Here is a 19031-nt window from a genome sequence, read left to right as displayed (position 1 = left end):
AATACATGCAAGTCAAATTTATATATATGTATACATAATATACTAACTATATTAATGCTATGTGTATAATGATTTAATTTTAAGAAAATCTCAGCAACGTGTGGAAAATTCACCTAGTATTTAATAATTTCAAATCAAGTATAGGAAATAATTAAACTTTTAGCAAACTCCTAAACATAGACAACTGCATGCGGCGAAAACGCCTGGATGTGCAGAACAAACCATGCATGGATGATGCCCCGCCCATCCCTCCTCTCTCTCCCCCCATTTGACGACAAAACAGGAGGCATCTCTACTCGACAGGAGCAAAATGGCTTCGGATCCGGATGATGGAGGCGAGGTGCCTCCGGCAGAGGCTACATCACCGGCGGAGGCGGATCCATCGGCAGAGGCAGAGGTGACTGCGCCAGAGAACGAGCCGGTGAAGGCGAGCGGTGGCAGCATCGTCCCAGCGGCGGGCGCTGAGTCGTCTCACCCAGAGGGACTCTCCCTTAATTATGAGGTCAGAAATAATCTGACACTTGTTTTTCTTTTTTAATTTTGGTTAGTTCTGTTTGGTTGGCCTGATCACTGAGGCGTTTCTTGGATGATGAGAATCGCAAACAAAATTTGTCGGCGCTGGAACTTCCCGCGAAATGTGATTTTAGTGAAACTTGAAGGCATCATCACCATTTACCATGACTTGTCAATTGTCATGTAATTTCCTACTCAAAATCCATACACCAATTACACGATATGAATGCCTTCAGAAACTCTCCTTACTATCCTTACTCAAGGTGATAACTGACATGTACAATATGCTAAAGATAATTAAAAAAATTATCATTGCTTTCATGCAATTTTGTATTATATGTTTGATTTAGTACTAGGTGTACGTGCTCTCTAACCTATGAAGATTCTTCAGTGTATCCCAGCTTTTGTACTTGATGTTTCTTTGGTTCCTGAGGCTGAGTTTATCCAAATGTATATTGATAATAGGAGGCAAGAGCTCTCCTTGGAAGATTGGAATTTCAGAAAGGAAATGTGGAAGTTGCCCTTCGTGTATTTGACGGAATTGACCTTCAAGCTGCAATTCAGCAGTTCCAACCATCCCTTTCTAAGACACCATCGAAGAAAGGGCGGACAAAATCAGAATTACCAAGTTCTGTCACACAAAATAATCAAAATAATCCTGCTAGCCTTGTTCTCGAAGCCATTTACTTGAAATCATTGTCCCTTCAAAAGCTAGGGAAATCGACAGGTACAAATCACTACATATCACTGGACAACTTCTTTCTTATGCTTCTTATATGAACTCTCTGATGACTAATGCAAAAACTTCTGGAATGAGCAGAAGCTGCTAACCAGTGCAAAAGTGTACTTGATTCCGTTGAAAGTATTTTCCAGAATGGTACGCCTGATATCGAACAAAAGTTACAAGAAACTATCAATAAATCCGTAGAACTGCTTCCTGAAGCCTGGAAACACGCTGGCTCCTACCAGGAAGCATTAGCTTCTTACCGACGAGCTCTTCTTAGTCCATGGAATCTTGATGATGAAAGTCGGACTAGGATTCAAAAGAGATATGCGTCTTTTCTGTTGTACAGCAATATAGATTGGAGCCCTCCCAGCATGGCTCAACAAGTTGAAGGTTCTTTTGTTCCAAAGAATAATTTCGAAGAAGCTCTTCTACTTTTGATGGTAGTACTTAGGAATTGGTACCAGGGGAAGACCCATTGGGATCCTTCAGTGATGGAACATTTAACCTATGCCTTGTCTCTTTGTGGTGAACCACTGCTTCTTGCAAAACAACTTGAAGAGGTTTTACCTGGAATATATCCTCGCACCGAGAGATGGGCCACACTAGCACTTTGCTACTATGTAGCTGGTCAGAAAGATATCGCACTGAATTTTTTGAGAAAGTCTTTAAACAAGCTTGAGAATCCAAATGACATACATGCTTTATTATTAGCTGCTAAGATATGCAGTAAGGACCACCATCTCTCTTCTGAGGGTGTTGAATATGCAAGAAGAGTAATCGCACTTGCTGGATCATCAGATTCTCATCTGAAGAGCGTTGGCCTCCATTTCTTAGGAAGCTGTCTAGGTAATAAGTCCAAGGTTGTTTCATCAGACTACCAAAGATCTCTATTGCAGACAGAAACTCTGAAGTCACTTACAGAGTCGATTAGTCTTAACCGCTACAACGTAGACCTAATATTTGACATGGGAGTTGAATATGCTGAGCAAAGGAACATGAATGCTGCCCTGAGATGTGCCAAGGAGTTTATAGAAGCAACTGGTGGGTCGATTTCGAAAGGCTGGAGGCTGCTAGCATTGGTTCTTTCTGCACAACAGAGATTTACAGAAGCAGAAGTCGCAACAGATGCTGCCTTAGATGAGACTGCAAAGTTGGATCAAGGATCTTTACTTAGGGTAAAGGCCAAGCTGAAGGTTGCTCAGTCATCGCCCATGGAAGCAGTGGAAGCATACCGTGCTCTTCTGGCTCTCGTTCAGGCCCAAAAGAATTCCTCTGCATCTTGCAAGAACGCTATAGAGGTATGTATATTGGTTCAACGCACACAAGTATCAAACTGATTTACTAGTAATCAGAAAAGAACATCTAATTGTATCTAGAAAATATCTGATTATACAATATCTTAAAATTTGTCTTGGAAGTTTTCCCATTCACTCTTCACTCATTATTCAGGACACGGATGGTAGTGTCACTGAGTTTGAAATCTGGCAAGGTCTTGCTAATTTGTACTCCAGTCTCTCGTACTGGAGAGATGCTGAGATATGTTTGAAGAAGGCTAAGGCACTGAAGTCGTACTCGGCTGCAACACTCCATGCAGAAGGTGAGGCAAAATTCATTACTACATTACATACCCTTATGCTAGTGACCATGCACCATCTCTCTTTAACATGGACATTAATTTTCACTGAGCATATCCATGTTATTTATATGTACTCATCCGTGCAGGCTACATGCATCAGGCGCGAGACCAAACAAAGGATGCACTGGCCGCCTACGTCAACGCGTTCTCGACTGAGCTTGAACATGTGCCGTCGAAGGTGGCCATCGGCGCAATGCTCTCCAAGCAAGGGCCCAGGTTTCTGCCGGCAGCGAGGTGCTTCCTCTCGGATGCCCTAAGAGTCGAGCCTACAAATCGGATGGCTTGGCTTTACTTGGGAAAAGTGCATAGGTCTGATGGGAGAATCTCTGACGCTGCCGACTGCTTCCAAGCAGCGGTGATGCTAGAGGAATCGGATCCAGTGGAGAGTTTCAGTTCACTCTCATGAGAGATGCATGCATGTAGCCACGGCACGAAGCTCCCTAGCTCGAGCTCCATGTGGATTCCTTCCCTCTTTTCTCCCTTTGCTTATTAGAAGAAGGGAATTATTATATTTCATTATCTATTTTATATAATAGTAACCCTTTGCTGACCATTAAAAACATAACAAAATTCTGCATTTCATTTCTCACTTTCGTTGTATAAGTAAATTGTTGCTCCCTTTTCTTTATGATGATTGCATCAGCTGTAAGACTAATTTATACAGATGTAGCTAGGTTGCATTATCTATTTGCTTGCCATTCTATTTTATATAATAATAATAATCCCTTGTTGACCATTAAATTAAAGAACAATATTGCAAAGTTGTATTTCATTGCTCACTTTTGTTGTATAAATAATTGTTGCTCCCCATTTTTTTTAATGACGACTGCATCAACTGTAAGACTAATTTCGTTACAACAGAAACTACGTACTCAGTATGAATATTCAGAGTGCTACTGATTTCAACAAATTTTTGCTGTACTTTTTTTACCTACGCTTATTTTTGTTAAATTATATATCGACTAACCACACTAGCTGAGAAAAGCTGCAATATCTGTCCTTTGCATCATCGGGTTTGGTTAGCTCTTTTTTTTTTTTTGAGAAATGGTTTGGTTAGCTCTTTTTTTTTTTGAGAAATGCATTGACCCAAATCACGCACATGCTTAGCGACTTTACGAATGCTTACATTTTGCAGACAAGTTTTCTTGAGTAAACTAATAAAAATGGTGTCGCATAGAAGCTTGGACAATTTGTATTATTAGCTAGCCCAAATGTGCTACTATAAGACCAGCAAACCATGTGCTACTAGAAAAGACCAGCAAACCACGTATAGCCAATAAAGCAGCAGATGTCCAATTAACCAACTTGAGGCCCTTAATTAGAGATGGGCTTAGTCCACATGGCTCTCAGATCTTGGCCAGTTCGTGGGCCATTGACTGTTGAGACGACTACGAGTGAATGGTCTATCTACCTCAATTTTTACGAAAATCTATTTTTCTCTTTAAACTTGAAAATAAGATAAAATACCTCCTTTAACTTTGAAAACCATTCATCTGACCTTATAAACAGTTTGAAAGGTGGTTTTGTCTTTTTCTTTTTTATTTATTTCAACTAAATCTTTGAAAAATCATAGGACACCACAGAATAATCATAAAAATAGAAAAAATCTATTTTTCATGGACTCCACATGAGTAGATCTACACAACGAATATATAATACAATATACTTTAGTACAAAGTTTTTGTTGTAGCTTTAAATCTATGCTTTTCTGTAATTAATTGAAATAATTCATAAATGCAGTTTTTAGGTCCAATTGGGGTAAACTTTTTTTGGTAGAATAAATATTGTATGCTTAAGCTGTAGTAAAAATTTCATACTCATTGAACCATGTATAACTTAGTTATAGATTTTATTTAGGTTTATGCTTGTTAAATATAAATAAATCTATAACTAAGTTATACATGATCCAATGAGTATGAAAATTTTATTATAGCTCAATGATAAAATAATTAGCCCACCATAAAAATTGCATCACAATTGGACCATAGAAACTGCAGCTATGAATTATTCCAATTAATTAAAGAAAAAACATAGATCGAAAGCCAAAGCAAAAACTTTGTACTAAAGCATACCATATTATAATATTCATTGTGTAAATCTACTCATGTAGAGTCCAACAAAATTAGAATTTTTATTTTATATTTTTTTCTTTAATTTACTATAATTTTTTTAAAAATTCAACTGAAATAAATAAAAAATGAAAAGAATAAAAACGCCTTCAAAACTGCTTATAACATGGCCCGGGAGGTAAGATGAACGGTTTTAAAAGTTGAAGAAAGTGTTCTATCTGGTTTTGGAGTTAGGAAAAATGATCGTTTGTGAAAGTTAAGTGAGGTAACGTTGACTTTTTCCCCATAGAAAAGACCGCAGTCTGCTTCTAGTTGGGGTCTTGGAGACCAGTGAGCCCGGCGGAGGCCCATTTCTTTTTAGTATACCATTTCGATGCCAACCAAATTGTTGATGGCATTTGTATTTTTTATGAAATTCAACAAAAGGGTTTTATTCTGCTAAAGAAAGACCAATGCAATTTGCTTTTGATTTCATTTGACACTGAAAAAAGTGAAACTGTATACCAAACAAAAGTGAGCACCGATTTCCTTGAAAAGTTATACTGTGCAAGCCCTTTTTAGCTAGCAGTTCCTTTGTACCTACGGAAGAAACATGATCTTTGTTATTAACATTTCCTCTCTCTTTCTCTATGCAAAATCAAACAAAAAGTTACAAACAAGGAAACTGCGCCACTCTCTTTTTTCAGCAAGGGAACGCAACCGCAGTTCTCCCTCTCATCCTTGAGAATCTATGAAGTCCCGATCCCCTCTTTCCAGGCAAGAATGAAATTGGATGTCTCAGTCTCAACCCATAATGTGAAATGACCAAGATTTAGAAAGAATTCTACTAGCTGAAAGAGGCTTTTCAGGTGGGTGCCGATCAATACAATAAGCCAGTAGCGGATCTAGAAATCGATCATGAGAGGGGCTAAACTATATATAACACTGAGATAAATATCAAAATTCTTTATCAATGTCATACTAACAATTAACAAAGCATAAACACTACACAAGTGCAACACATGTATATAGTATGAATGCAAAAAATAAATAATCCTTTGTTTTTTCTTAATTATTAATGATCTAGACAAACGTATTCATGAAGCATGAAGATATTGACAATTGAGTCAAGTGCTGCAGACAACAAAAATAGTGGAGAGCTCAGGCTTTCAAGTTTGAGAACCAATCGATGCAGAGGGCTGCTATCTTTACGGTGCATGTCTGTGTTGTTGTTGGGCTATAACTAAAGAGGTGTATTTAGTGTTTTTAGGAAGAAGTCCACTTTAAGTCTCTCAACTTTTGCGAAAATCTACTTTTTATTCCTGAACTTTAAAACCGGGTAAAATACATCCCTCAACTTTTCAAACCATGCATATTACGTCCCTGACATGGTAATGAGCGGTTTTGAAGGCAATTTTGTTTTTTCATTTTTATTTATTTCGGCTGAATATTTGTAAAATTATAGTAAATCACATAAATTCATAAAATAGTAAATCTGATTTTGTTGCACTCCAGATAAGTAGATCTACACAGTGAACATATAATATGGTATGCTTTAGTACAAAGTTTTTGTTGTAGCTTTAGATCTGTGTTTTTCTATAATTAATTAGAATAATTCATAGCTATAATTTGTATAGTCCAATTGTGGTGATTTTTTTTATGTTGGGCTAATTATTATATGTGTTAAACTGTGGTAAAAATTTCATACTCATTAGATCATGTGTAACTTAGTTATAGATTTATTAAGATTTAACAAGCATAAACCTAAATAAATCTATAACTAAGTAATACATGATCCAATGAGTATAAATTTTTTACTACAACTCAAGCATAGAATAATTAGCCCACCATATAAATTTTATCACAATTGGACCATAGAAACTTTAGCTATAATTAGTCTAATTAATTACATAAAAGCATAGATCTAATGCTGCATCAAAAAATTTGTACTAAAACAGACTATATTATATATTCAATGTGTAGATCTACTCATTTGAAGTCTAAGAAAATTTACTTTTCTATTTTATGATTTTTATGTGATTTACTGTGTTTTTTTCAAAAATTCAGCCGAAATAAATAAAAAGAAAAAGACAAAACCGCATTCAAAACCAGGTCAGGGATGTAATGTGCACGATTTTAAAAGTTGAGGGATGTATTTTATCCGGTTTTAGAGTTCAGGAACGAAAATCAGACTTTTGTAAAAGTTGAGAAACTTAAAGTGTACTTTTTCCGTGTTTTTATGAGCTCGCTCCGGACTGCAGCCCACCCAGTCCCACCCAGCCCAGGATGTAGATTCGCCCCTGCAATAAGCCAAACTCTGTTTTTCTGTTTTCTTTATAGACTTACTTGCTCTTGATTCTTGAATGACACTTCATCTCACAGTAATTGTTCTTTTTTAAATTTTCATGTTACAAAATTTGTTTACAGGATTTTTTAAGTTCCATTCTGTTTATAGTCTTCAAGAGACAAACTGATTTATTCGAGGTTTGGCCGTTTGGGCATACATATTGCGTTCTCAAGTTTGGGTGAGAGAAAGTGCAATTGTTGGAAAAGTTGTACTTGTACTTGCAGATATATTCAGGGCAGGGCTAGACATATATAGGTGTATTCTTGATAAGGAGAACGGGAAAACCCATAATGAAGTAGGTATAGTACTTTATTGCAGACAACGACAATAGTGTACCTTGCAAAAAAAAAAGTCTCTCCAAGCTTTGTTTGTTTAAAAAAAAAACTAAAATCAACCGGATACTAGAACATTAAGGGACCATTTGCATCCTTTCATTTTTAAGGAACTAGGAGGATTTTTCGCTCGTTGCTGCGGGTATGAAAGAAATATAAATATGGCCTCTCAGTAGTCTATTGAGTCATCTATATATAACTTGACCATTAGCAATCATTTTTCGAAGAGGAAGAGAGGAAGTCACGTGAGAGAATAATGCTAGGAGTATGAGTGCATGGTCATGTGTAGATATTAGTAAAACCATTTATGAGTGGACATTTAATTGCATGCGACAGCAGAAGGAGTGGATGATGATGTGGCGCAAGGAGGTGCAAAATAATTAGCTAAGTGGGGTTTGTCTTTATAGGATATATAGATATAGATTAGAATCTACTTAAATAGATTAGACTATTTGGCTTGAGATTTGACATTTCACAAAACTTTCCTAAATTCACATATGAGCCTATCTCAAATTCATAGGGTGAGAGATGGAAATTCTATGTATCACTATGCTATATTTTTACTCTCCATCTTATAGCACGTTCTTCAACTTACTTTCGTACAGTAGAAATATAACATATAAGTATCTATATTGTATGGCTAACAATCTATGTCTAAATTATAATTATCAGAATAAATTCAATTCAAAGGATCCAAACAGAGCTAAGTAATGTTCAGGTGTATGTTTGAGTTTCTATTTACCTTAATATTTGTTTTTTAAAGACTTGAGGCTGGAATTATAATAATGAAAATGCATTTATAGTATTGTTAGTTATGAAAATGCATTTATAGTATATCTAATGAAACTCATTCCATATTATAAATATTATTATTATTTTCTAGTTTCTACAAAGTCGCTTATATTTTAGGATAATTGGAATAGCTAGCTAGCTAGCTTGGTGCGACCTTTTTTTCCATGGAAAGAGGTGCATCTATTTAGGAAGCAAAGGAACAATAATAATGCAGCAAATTAAGCTTATAGGAATGGGATGCATTGAGCATTTGAGCTCATGAATAGACCTATATGTAAGTAATGATCTAGGCCGCAGGCCACACACATGCTTAGCGACTTTACACATGCAACAATGCAACATTGAGGTCATGAATCACGTGATGTGCTATGGCGCCGTGCCGACCGTCCGTTCCCCTCAACATGTGAAGAGGGCAACATGCATGGCGTTGCGTCTCATCAGTCATCAGATATGGGCCTTTTTTTCGTGGGCCATTGCGACGCTAGATGGGCTTTGAGGAACGGTTGGGGCCGGTGAGCCCGACGAAGGCTCGCTTATTTTTTTCTAGTACTGAAAAGTCAAAACTTTGCATACAAAAATAGCAACAGAACGTGATCTACAGTGTGGATGCCATATTCTTGCCAACACTATGTTATGTTTTCTCGAAGAATTCTTACTTGACATCTCCAATTTTAGCTAGTTCCAACTTTTCTTTTTTCACAGCAAGGTATAGGTACTCTAGGTCGTCGACGTACGACAAGCTCCTTTTGGCCGATATGACTGAACCGATTCTCTTAACCTTTCATTCGTGTCAACCACAGCCTCTACTCTAGAACATGCATGTCATGTGTGCACTAGCACTCCAAGCTAGTACTGTAGCTAGCAACGCCTAGGTGCGTGCCTCGGTTTCTTCTCGTCTACCCTTTAGGCTACTCCTACTACTAGCTAGAGCTAGCTAGTAGACAACACTAGAGATTGCTACGTCATCGGTCTATGTATGTTTGACAAAATTTCACAATCCACATATACCTTTCGACTATCGTTTTTGTCGATGGGGAAGCGTGCTATATATATACGGTGGTCCTGTCGACGACAGGGACCGATTAATCGCTCAAAACTACTCCATATATGCAGATATTGTGTACTGTTCTCGCTTCGTGAGAAGTCAGTTCTTATTAACTTTAACCAACTATATATATAATAAAAAATATTAATATTTATAATATATAATTAGTATTATTAGATATAGATCGTAAATAAAATATTATAATAAATTTATTTAGAGTTACAAATATTACACGTATTTTTTATAAGTTTAATTAAATTTGAAAAAGTTTGATCTGTACGTATCACATAACTTCGAGTCCGTTCGCTTGTTTTATAAGTTATATTTTTTTAGCCAAATAAATCAGCGAACGGTATTTTCAGCCATCTCATGGAGTTACGCACAGAAAAGCTAGCTAGGACACGGGAAATTTCGATTGTGCCTTTTTGGCGACGGCACCTGCACGAAGTCTTCATTCTATACTGCGCCTTTTGCCGCCACATAAGTCAACGTAACAGTAGGTGAAGCTTCACCTTCTTCCTGCTGGTGCCTGGTGGCAGCCTCAGCTAGCATCTCGTCACCAGGGATCGATCATCGATCTATATCGTCCGAGAAGAAAAAAGAGTGCATCAAATCAGTCGGCAAGATCTGCAGCAGCATCCATCCATTGAAATTATTGGCCGGATCGGAGCTAGCAAATGGATGATAGCTCCTCTCCCTTTCACCGGGCCCCTGTCCCTCTCTTGCATGCTGCTGCATGCTGTCATCACCTTGCATGCAGACAACCAACGTACGTACAGTATATATATAGAGGCATGCATGCATGCATGCATGCTTGTTAATTAATTTCAGATGATGCATGCATGTCATCACATGCAACTTGCGTGGAGTGCATCAAATTATTGGCCAAGAAGCTTAACTATACGAGAGCTAGCTAGCTCTAGCTAGGAATAAGCTAGCGTATATACTGGAGTACATGTGTGCTGTATTCCTGGTTGCATGCATGCAAATGGTCGACGTACGGCCGGCGCGTGGCTCGCTGGTCGCCATCATGCATCCTTGCCGATTCAACTATATATGTATTTGGTGGCCTCTCCCAATTACCAGACAGGGCGCTAGCTCAGCTAGATCCGGAGCAAAATCTTTTTCGACGGCAACAGCTGACGAAATAGGCTAGAACTAGGATGGATATATAGGGTCTTGATGGTTACGCAAAATGTAGATTTAATTAATTAAGAGAATGTGTCGCACTAGGGGGACGACATCATTGCACGTACATATATATATCGACCTCATGCTACAGTAGAACCGAATATATATAGTGGGGTGGCATGCATTAAAGTTTTGTTTCTGAAGTTCGTTCGTCTACGTATGTACTTATGTACGCACGTACGCACGATTCTAATCCAATTTCATATGTAGATATCCTTAATATATATTTCCTGAGCTAGATTAAATTATATCTGAGTCGATTCCTAGCTCGGTTTTTTTCCTCACTCTTAGACCTATTAAGTTCGTCTTGAGAAGTATACAAACACACATCTCAAAGTAGTTTCGCATTAAGATGTGTGTTTACACACTTTTCAAAGCGAATCCAATGGATAGAAGAGTGAGGACGCATGTCCTCAAAGGCAAAATAAACTTTACCTTGCTAAAATAGCAAAAGAAAACTTCCAAGTGCTTAATATACACAATATTTGTTCCAATAATTTATCCAAATTACATAAAACACAAAATGTAGTGCAATATCATGTTTTTTTTCTGCTAACTACTTAAGTCACTTGTATATGCAGTTGGCGTGTCAAATATATTCTCCCGTAGTAGGTGCAAAAACTAAAACACCATACATTTATCATTTATTAGGAAAACAGATGGAGTACTATATATATATATATATATATATATATATATATATATATATATATATATATATATATATATATATATATATATATATATGTCATCACAGCTTATAGAACTACTCCCTCCATCCAAAATTATAAGTCATTCCAAAAATCTTGGAGAGTCAAAACATTTTTATGTTTGACCAAAATTATAGAGAAAAACACTAAGATTTGTAACGTAAAGTGAGTATACTATGAAAATATAATTAATAAAGAATCTAATGATACTTAGTTAGTACCATAATAATTATTATTTTATAATATAAATTTGGTCAACCTTAGAAAAGTTTGACTCTCCAAAATTTTTGGAATGACTTGCAATTTGGGATGGAGTGAGTAGTATGTATTTGCAACGTACCATATGAGTCGGACGACGATCCAAGTGGTTAACTGGCTACTTATATATTTCTATATGCGGATGCATACACGAGAGAGATGTCTCTCTTTGCACAGGAACGACGACCTCTTGGATCATCAGGTGCTCATATGGACAGAAACATTTCAATATTATTCTTCAAGGGGACACCGAAAGTTGCCTTTGCCTAACATCTATCAAGCGGTCAATTTATTCGTGGTCCATGCGTGCCTGGAATGATTCCAGCCGGAATTGCTTCACTAATCTATATAGTTTTCATAAGCTGGAACTGCTCATGGGCCAAATCAAAGGTAACTGAACGTAGCCTCATGGGAACGAAAATGTATGCGCGCGTATAATGGAATGGAAACACGGAGCCTAAGCCCTAATAAGCTATATATCGATTGATCATCCCCGGCCAGCCCAAGTTAATAAGCTACATCCAGCTACAGTCATCGAAGACGATCAAAAAAAACTTTTTAAAATTCTCCATCACATCAAATCTTACGGTACATGCATAAAACATTAAATATAGATAAAAGATAACTAATTATAATATATTTTGTAAGACAAATCTTTTAAGTCTAGTTAGTGTAATAATAATTGCAAATACAAACAAAATTACTATGGTAGTAAAAAACTTTTCAAACAGGGAACTAATAATTAAATAAGAAACTTGGACAGAGATATTGAGAGAGGTTTGCAGATTGCCCGCGCGCATTGCATTGCTAGCTCCCACGCACAGTGCCGCATGCATGCATGTGTCTTGGTGATTGGTGGGGCGCGCGCTTCTTGCTGCCGGTCACGGTCGACGCTCGGACGGACAGCCGCTTTTGGACCAGTACTACCACGCACAACTTGTTGGTGCCGGTGCATCATGGCATGCAGCTGGTGCCTGCACGTACACACAGCATCGTCGTCGTCGCGCACGTGCCGTCGTCGTCGTCGTCGGCGACGACAACGATTTCCCAGATGATCAAGCGCTGTGGATTGGAGCTGCCGCGCGCGCGGTGCGCGCGTTTTTGTTACGCGTTGTGCTTGTCTCGTGCGCTGCAGTCTTGCCGCTGTCACCGTCATCCTGGAAGGAGCTAGGAGTGCATGGGCATGGCCGGCCGGCAGTGAAGGGTCGAGGGAACAGCGTCGATCGTCGGCTATAGCTGCGGCGGCGTACGTGGTCCTGGGCTCATGACTCAGATTTTGTGACATCTGAAAGCCTAGCTGAAGAAGGATGGCAAGGAGTAGTTGGCATAGGGTCCATGCGGAGTGTGGACCGGAGGACGAATGGACAGGCGTCGACTGGGTTCCGTGCATATATATGCCGGCCTAATATATGCGCAGGACATATATATCCATGAAGCCATATAGAGTAACTGTTAACTAAAAATTATCCACATTACAAAATATTTATATGAATATTATGTTCAAAGATTGTCGATGGATCGACTTTTATTGGAACTTCATTATCTTAAAGTACACTACTACAGTCAGCTACTGCAGGGACGGCTAAATAAGCTCTGTAAGGGCGGCTAGCCCAGCCGCCCTTATGCAAACGCTCTTACAGTAGAATTCACTGTAAGAGCGGTTCAACACCAGGCGCCCTTACAACAACAACCGCCCTTACTAGTGACCACTATAAGAGCGGTTGGTGCTTCCAGCCGCCCTTATAGTGAGCCTTAGTAAGGGCGGCTTGTGTCTCAGCCGCCTCTATTGTCTACATTTGCAAGGGCGGCTCAATCTAGAACCGTCCCTACAGTTATTTTTCAGAAAAAAATAAAAACTGCAATAATCGAGTTGACAGCACAGCACAGCACCACATACATATATACATATATAATCAGATTCTCAACATCACAGATTCACAACATAAATATCCATACATATACACAGCACCACATTTCAAGTCCAAAATGTTTTCAAGTCCATTACTAATCCATCCAAAAGAGTCCGAAATTTTTCAAGTACTAATACAAATCGATCACAGTCCATTCCAACAAGTTCACATGTAATCAACGACCTAGACATAGCCTATCCCACTGACGGAGGTGCAGGTAAAGAGGATTGCTACCTAAGTCGGACTGTGGGTTATGGTAATCACCTTTGTAATAAACAACATGGTCCATTATAAAGTTGCAAAGGTCACCAACAATCTCTAAGAGGTCATCATCCCTGTAGACATCCCTTTTTAGTCCTTTTTCTTCTTTCCACTACAAGATCGTAAAAGACAAGTTTAGGTCTAGTGTAAAGAAGAGATTGCAAAGCTAAGTGAGAAATACTATGTTTTCATACTACAACCCACTAAGAGATTCAAACTTACCAATTCAGGGTGTCTCCTGTAGCCTTTTGTGTTACTGATGAAAGCACATACATAGTATCCACAATGCAGACTCCCTGGCCTTTGCTTGGGAAACTTTGTTTCAGTTTGCAAATGAAGATGTGTCAAGTATAAGTACTGAAAAAATTAGTAATTTTATGTCAAACTAAGTCGCACTTACCGAACATAGAGATTTGAAACGCAAGTGGCTCCCCAGACCTGGATCATGCCTTCCTTTGTGATTCTTGACATAGGCCCTGAATGCCCTGTTTGAATGACAATCGATGTGACTTATAGTATGCCGAAGTCGATATTAAAGTGAATCATATAAGGTTACTAGGATTACAAATTTGCTTACGTAATGAGAATTGACATGAAGTCTTTATATGTGTGAGGGTCAAAATCTGCAGAATCACAAATCCATGCCATGTTCATACCGACATCGACACCTATGACTATCCAGTGATTGCTACAATAATTTTAAATAAACACATAAGTACCTTTGCATCAAAATAAGATAAACCGAACAATCGTTAAGTATACAATTAATCGAACTTACTTGAAGTGGTATGGAATCCATATTGTTTCGAAGTGTTGGAGATTCTTTAAACATACGGCAATCCACGCCGCAACCTTAAGAGATTCTTCTCTTATTTTGGCCGCACGGATCTTTTCTTTCTCCGCCAACGTCCCTCCAGCAGCTAGCTGTGGCGCATCCAATTCCCATCTTGATGGGTAATTAAAATTTATTTGTGCTATAGGCATAGGGTCTACATACCCGGATTTCGTTGAGCGTGTAGATTTCATAAAGTTTGCTTGCATTCTAAAAATCATGACGTAAGTTAGTTTTAGCAAAATCCAACTAGGTTACTTTCAGATCATATCAAGAGAAAGAGGACTTACAGGCACCAAGTACGAATCAGATTCATCGACATTGAACTAAGGTGAAAGCATGATTGGATGTCGCTGAAGTCAAAGGCAATACCCGAAGCAGGGCCTCCAAATGTGCGAGCATGTATTACTGCTTCCAACACATTCAGGTCTGTACGTGAAACATGCAAGTAGTACCAATCATGGAACCTTCTCATTCCATATGGCATCTTACACAAGACCCGGTTTGGTAGGAAACGTTTGCCTTTTACATATTCTTTTGGGCAATCCTTTGACCACTTGATGGTTTCAACATCTGGATACTTTGTTATCGTTGTGTAGTCTGAGGTGTCAGTGGGCATCCTGTAGGCAAATTTGTTCGGGCCTTGGTTCTCAGGCTTGAACTGGTCATGAGCATACCACTTGTACATACCCGAGACGTTCATATCCACAAAAGATTTTGACCCTGTCGACCTTATCATGATGGGGATCTTTTCACGAGCTTCACATACTAGAGGGAGTAGTTCTTCATGTGTCGGCGGTGCTTGTTGAAAAGTCTGTGCCATCTCATCATGGCCTTGCTCGGGGCGAGCTGGAGAATGTTGTGGCTTAGGAGGCACATGTGGTGTCTCGTCATGCTCTGACTCGGCACGAGCTGTAGAAGATTTTGGGCTATGAGGCACATGTGGTGTCTCGTCACGCTTTGGCTCGGCACGAGCTGTAGAAGGTTGTGGACTCTGAGGCACATGTGGTGTCTCATGCTCTGGCTCCGCACGAGCTATAGAATGATCACCTATTTGAGGCTCATGTGGCGTCTCATCATGCCCTGGCTCGACCCCTTTCTCACCAGCGGTTGGAGAAGCCGATACCCTCTCATGCATCAAGTGGTCCTCATGAGACGGAGAATACACCTCTCCATCCTCAACGTGGACTCTCTCCAGGTGTACATCACTTGGAGTTGGCGAGGAAACATTCAACACAATATCCTTTTTGTACCAGAGGATGAACTGTTTCATGAGTAGTCCAAGCTCACGAATCCCCTCGCTAGTTGGGTGTTCAATCTTATGCTTCGCGTACTCGGGATTCACAGTATGCACCTCAACCTTACTATAGTCGGCCGGGACCGGTTTATGGTGCCAGATGTCGCCTGGAATTGGAGGATGTGCCAGACCCGTTGCCACCTCAGCCATCTCCTGTCCCCTACTGATGGGAATCAACAAGATGCAACGAGTTGGCACCCGTATGTGATCGACTGAGGCGGAGGCTGCATTGGAACCTTGGCTGCTTTGAACATTTGGAGGGCTACTGTCACACCCTGGCTTTTAAAATAAGACCAGAGTCGTCATATGTGTGCCCAGGAAGTCCACACATATAACAAAAAAGAATAGAAATATCAGAATCAATGTTATATATAGCGGAAAACATATTTATAATAACACTTACAAAACATCAGAGTACGCGGAAACAAAAGCTAGAACTTCTGAGGCTCCATTCTTCTCAGGGACGGTTGACTGGGGGCTCCGTACGCCAAGCACTTCTGATAAGCTTCTAGAAAAACTCCATAGCATCTATGTCCTTCTGAGCAGCACTTTACTACACACTGGGGTGTGGGGGGAAATAGCAAGGGTGAGTTCATGTCGAACTCAGCAAGTACAGGCGGAAAGTATAATGACATGCAAGGCTTAATCAAAGGAAAAGTTGACACTGTTTGACTGCAGGTGAGCTTTTTAGTTGGTAAACTTTTATTACAACTTTATTATTAAACAACCTATTACTAGTTGTGAGTAGAGCATCCCAACCCTTATTTAGATGAAGGTTAATTAGCAATATTATTAGTCATCATTATAATTACTATTATTATTAAGATCACCGAGGTAGCAACCTCGGATAGTAACTCGGGGTAGCAACCCCTTTAAGGTCAAGAGATAGCAATCCCAATTAAGAACATAGGATAGCCATCCTGCCAACACGGAATAGCCATTCCGCCAAAGCACGAGGTAGCAACCTCAACCAAGTTTCGCCACCAAGTATCCAGTGAATCCAATTTGCTCATCAAGTGAGGGTCTGGGCCGCTCGTGACCGTGAGCACGGCTGATATATCAGTTTTACACTCTGCAGAGGTGTGCACGTTCACTCCAAGTCGTGATTCCCATTTGCCCGGGGTCGCGACTCCCCAAAACACTTCCAAGGTGAGCAGGCAGGGTCTCACTACGAGACCTTTCACAGGGTCCAACTAATAGGATGCCACTCGCAAGTTTTTGCCGGGGCGCTCGGCAGTCGATACCCATAGCCATGGCGTACCGATCAACCGACAACTTAATATTCATTACCCAAGTTACTTCCTCACGCCTACCCGGAAAGTAACACCCTACTAGTGGAGGTCCTGCTAATTAGTCAAGCCAGAGCCATATAGCTTGGAGCTGCACTGTAAGTCCCAGGGGGCCGCTCCCTGACTAAGTCCTTACGGAGAGTAGAGACGGGTACGCCCGGCAAACCGGACCACCAACGGTACCCGCTCCCCCTGTCACCACCATCATCCCGATGCTCATAAGCATCCAACATCGCCATCACCGCAGTGACCAAAGATTCAGCACAATTTAAGCATCAAGTTGAGTAGAGACTAATACTTGTTTAGGCATGTGTATAAGATGAGTAGAGCAGCTAAGCAAACCTAGTATAACCTAGTCTACCCAAATACATAACCCCAGGTGAGCAAGGAATAATAAGTAAAGCTAGTCATGTCCTTAGGGTTTGCATTCATTGGACACATGCATATAAAGTAAATGACATTAATGAGTAGGTTCAAAATGATCAAACGGTGTCTGCACTTGCCTTAATTCCTAGTGTATATCTGCTCAGAATTCTTTAGCTTCTTTCTTCTGATCTCCAACTTCCGCTTCGGTCGTCGGTCCTTAGCTCCTGATCTTCACTTTGATGAACCACGTTTCTACTCGTAGCAAACAAGCAACACAAATAGACAAACAAACAATCACGACTAAGAACAAGCATCAATCAAAAGAAAAGCTTAGAAAGAGCGCACTAAACGACACAGCTTATTGCTACGATCGTGACAACGCAAGAACGATTGAGAACGGAGCTACAGTTAAATAGACACGACTATCGAGGATCGAAGTGAAACTGAGAAAACGACTATATGTTGGTCGTATTTTATGACAACAGGTGATAGACTTTGTCTAAAAGTTGAGTTGACTAAACTATAAGAGATTATAAAGGTTAAGGTTAAATGTTAGTCATATTCTACTTATAATTAATTATATGCCACTAAAGCCAATCAAGCATTTATAGTTTTGAAATATACAACATATGAAAGCAACTAATCGAGTGATTATATATACCATGTTTAAACTAATCAAGTTATAATTAATAAAGAAACATTAAGGTTGATATTAATAACATGGGCATTTATTTATTTACAAAAGATCAAAATTATAAACCTAAGTTGCTTTTAATCGAAAAGTCATTAAATAAATATTCAACAAATTAATTATATAATTTATGTTTAACTAAAAGAATCATAGTTAATAAATACTTAGGTTAACATTAACAAAGTTGATATTAGATTAAAAAAGAAAATACCAAAGCGTAAACCTAAATTGTTCTTTGTAGATTAAAAGGGCATTTAGTTAGACATTAATCATTTTGTATTTATGGAGAAAATCTAAACAGTCAAATGAGGTAACTATTACTGCTAAAGCGTAGTTTACGACGATAAGAAACTAACGCGACAAGAACGGGCTCAATCGGAATTAAAACGTGGATTCTATGGCTAAAACTATGTCGGTGGCAAGACTGTGAATAAACCAAACCATTTTTCATATTTTAAATAATTTAAACTGATTTTTAAAAGCCTTTTGGACTTAATCTATAAAAACCAATGGATCCAGGGGCTAAACGGCTAAAATCAGGACCTAATTCGAAATACTTTTGAACTATAGTGGATCGCGGGTTGATTACTGAAAACCACAGGGGGCTTTTTGCAAAACGGCCAGGGCAGTGCGGGGTGGCCAGCCCTGCTGGCCACGTGGCGAGGCGCGGCTGGTCGGCCCACCGCGGTGGTGTGGACCGAGGCGGGCGCTGCCGGTCCACCGGGTCCATGGTGGACCGAGGCGGGCGGCGGCGGGTTGCGCACGGCGGGGCTCGGCCAGGCCGCG

At 39.5% G+C, this 19031-nt stretch overlaps 2 protein-coding genes across 2 annotated transcripts; one reads left to right on the top strand and one right to left on the bottom strand.

Moving 5' to 3' along the window:
* On the top strand, positions 265-3655 carry LOC8073805 (protein NPG1). The gene is made up of 5 exons (XM_002453524.2): positions 265-502; positions 979-1240; positions 1334-2538; positions 2690-2837; positions 2963-3655. The coding sequence occupies exons 1-5, from the start codon at positions 311-313 to the stop codon at positions 3280-3282; spliced, it is 2127 nt and encodes a 708-aa protein (XP_002453569.1). The 5' UTR covers positions 265-310; the 3' UTR covers positions 3283-3655.
* On the bottom strand, positions 13685-14418 carry LOC8085555. Its single transcript, XM_021459438.1, has 4 exons — positions 14348-14418; positions 14171-14255; positions 13993-14085; positions 13685-13882 (listed from the first exon to the last, which is right to left on the bottom strand). Exons 1-4 carry the CDS (start codon positions 14416-14418, stop codon positions 13685-13687), a joined length of 447 nt encoding a protein of 148 aa, XP_021315113.1.

Source organism: Sorghum bicolor, chromosome 4 (genome assembly GCF_000003195.3).
Source record: "Sorghum bicolor cultivar BTx623 chromosome 4, Sorghum_bicolor_NCBIv3, whole genome shotgun sequence".
Classification (NCBI taxonomy): Eukaryota; Viridiplantae; Streptophyta; class Magnoliopsida; order Poales; family Poaceae; genus Sorghum; species Sorghum bicolor.
This window is presented reverse-complemented; position numbering and strand designations above follow the sequence as displayed.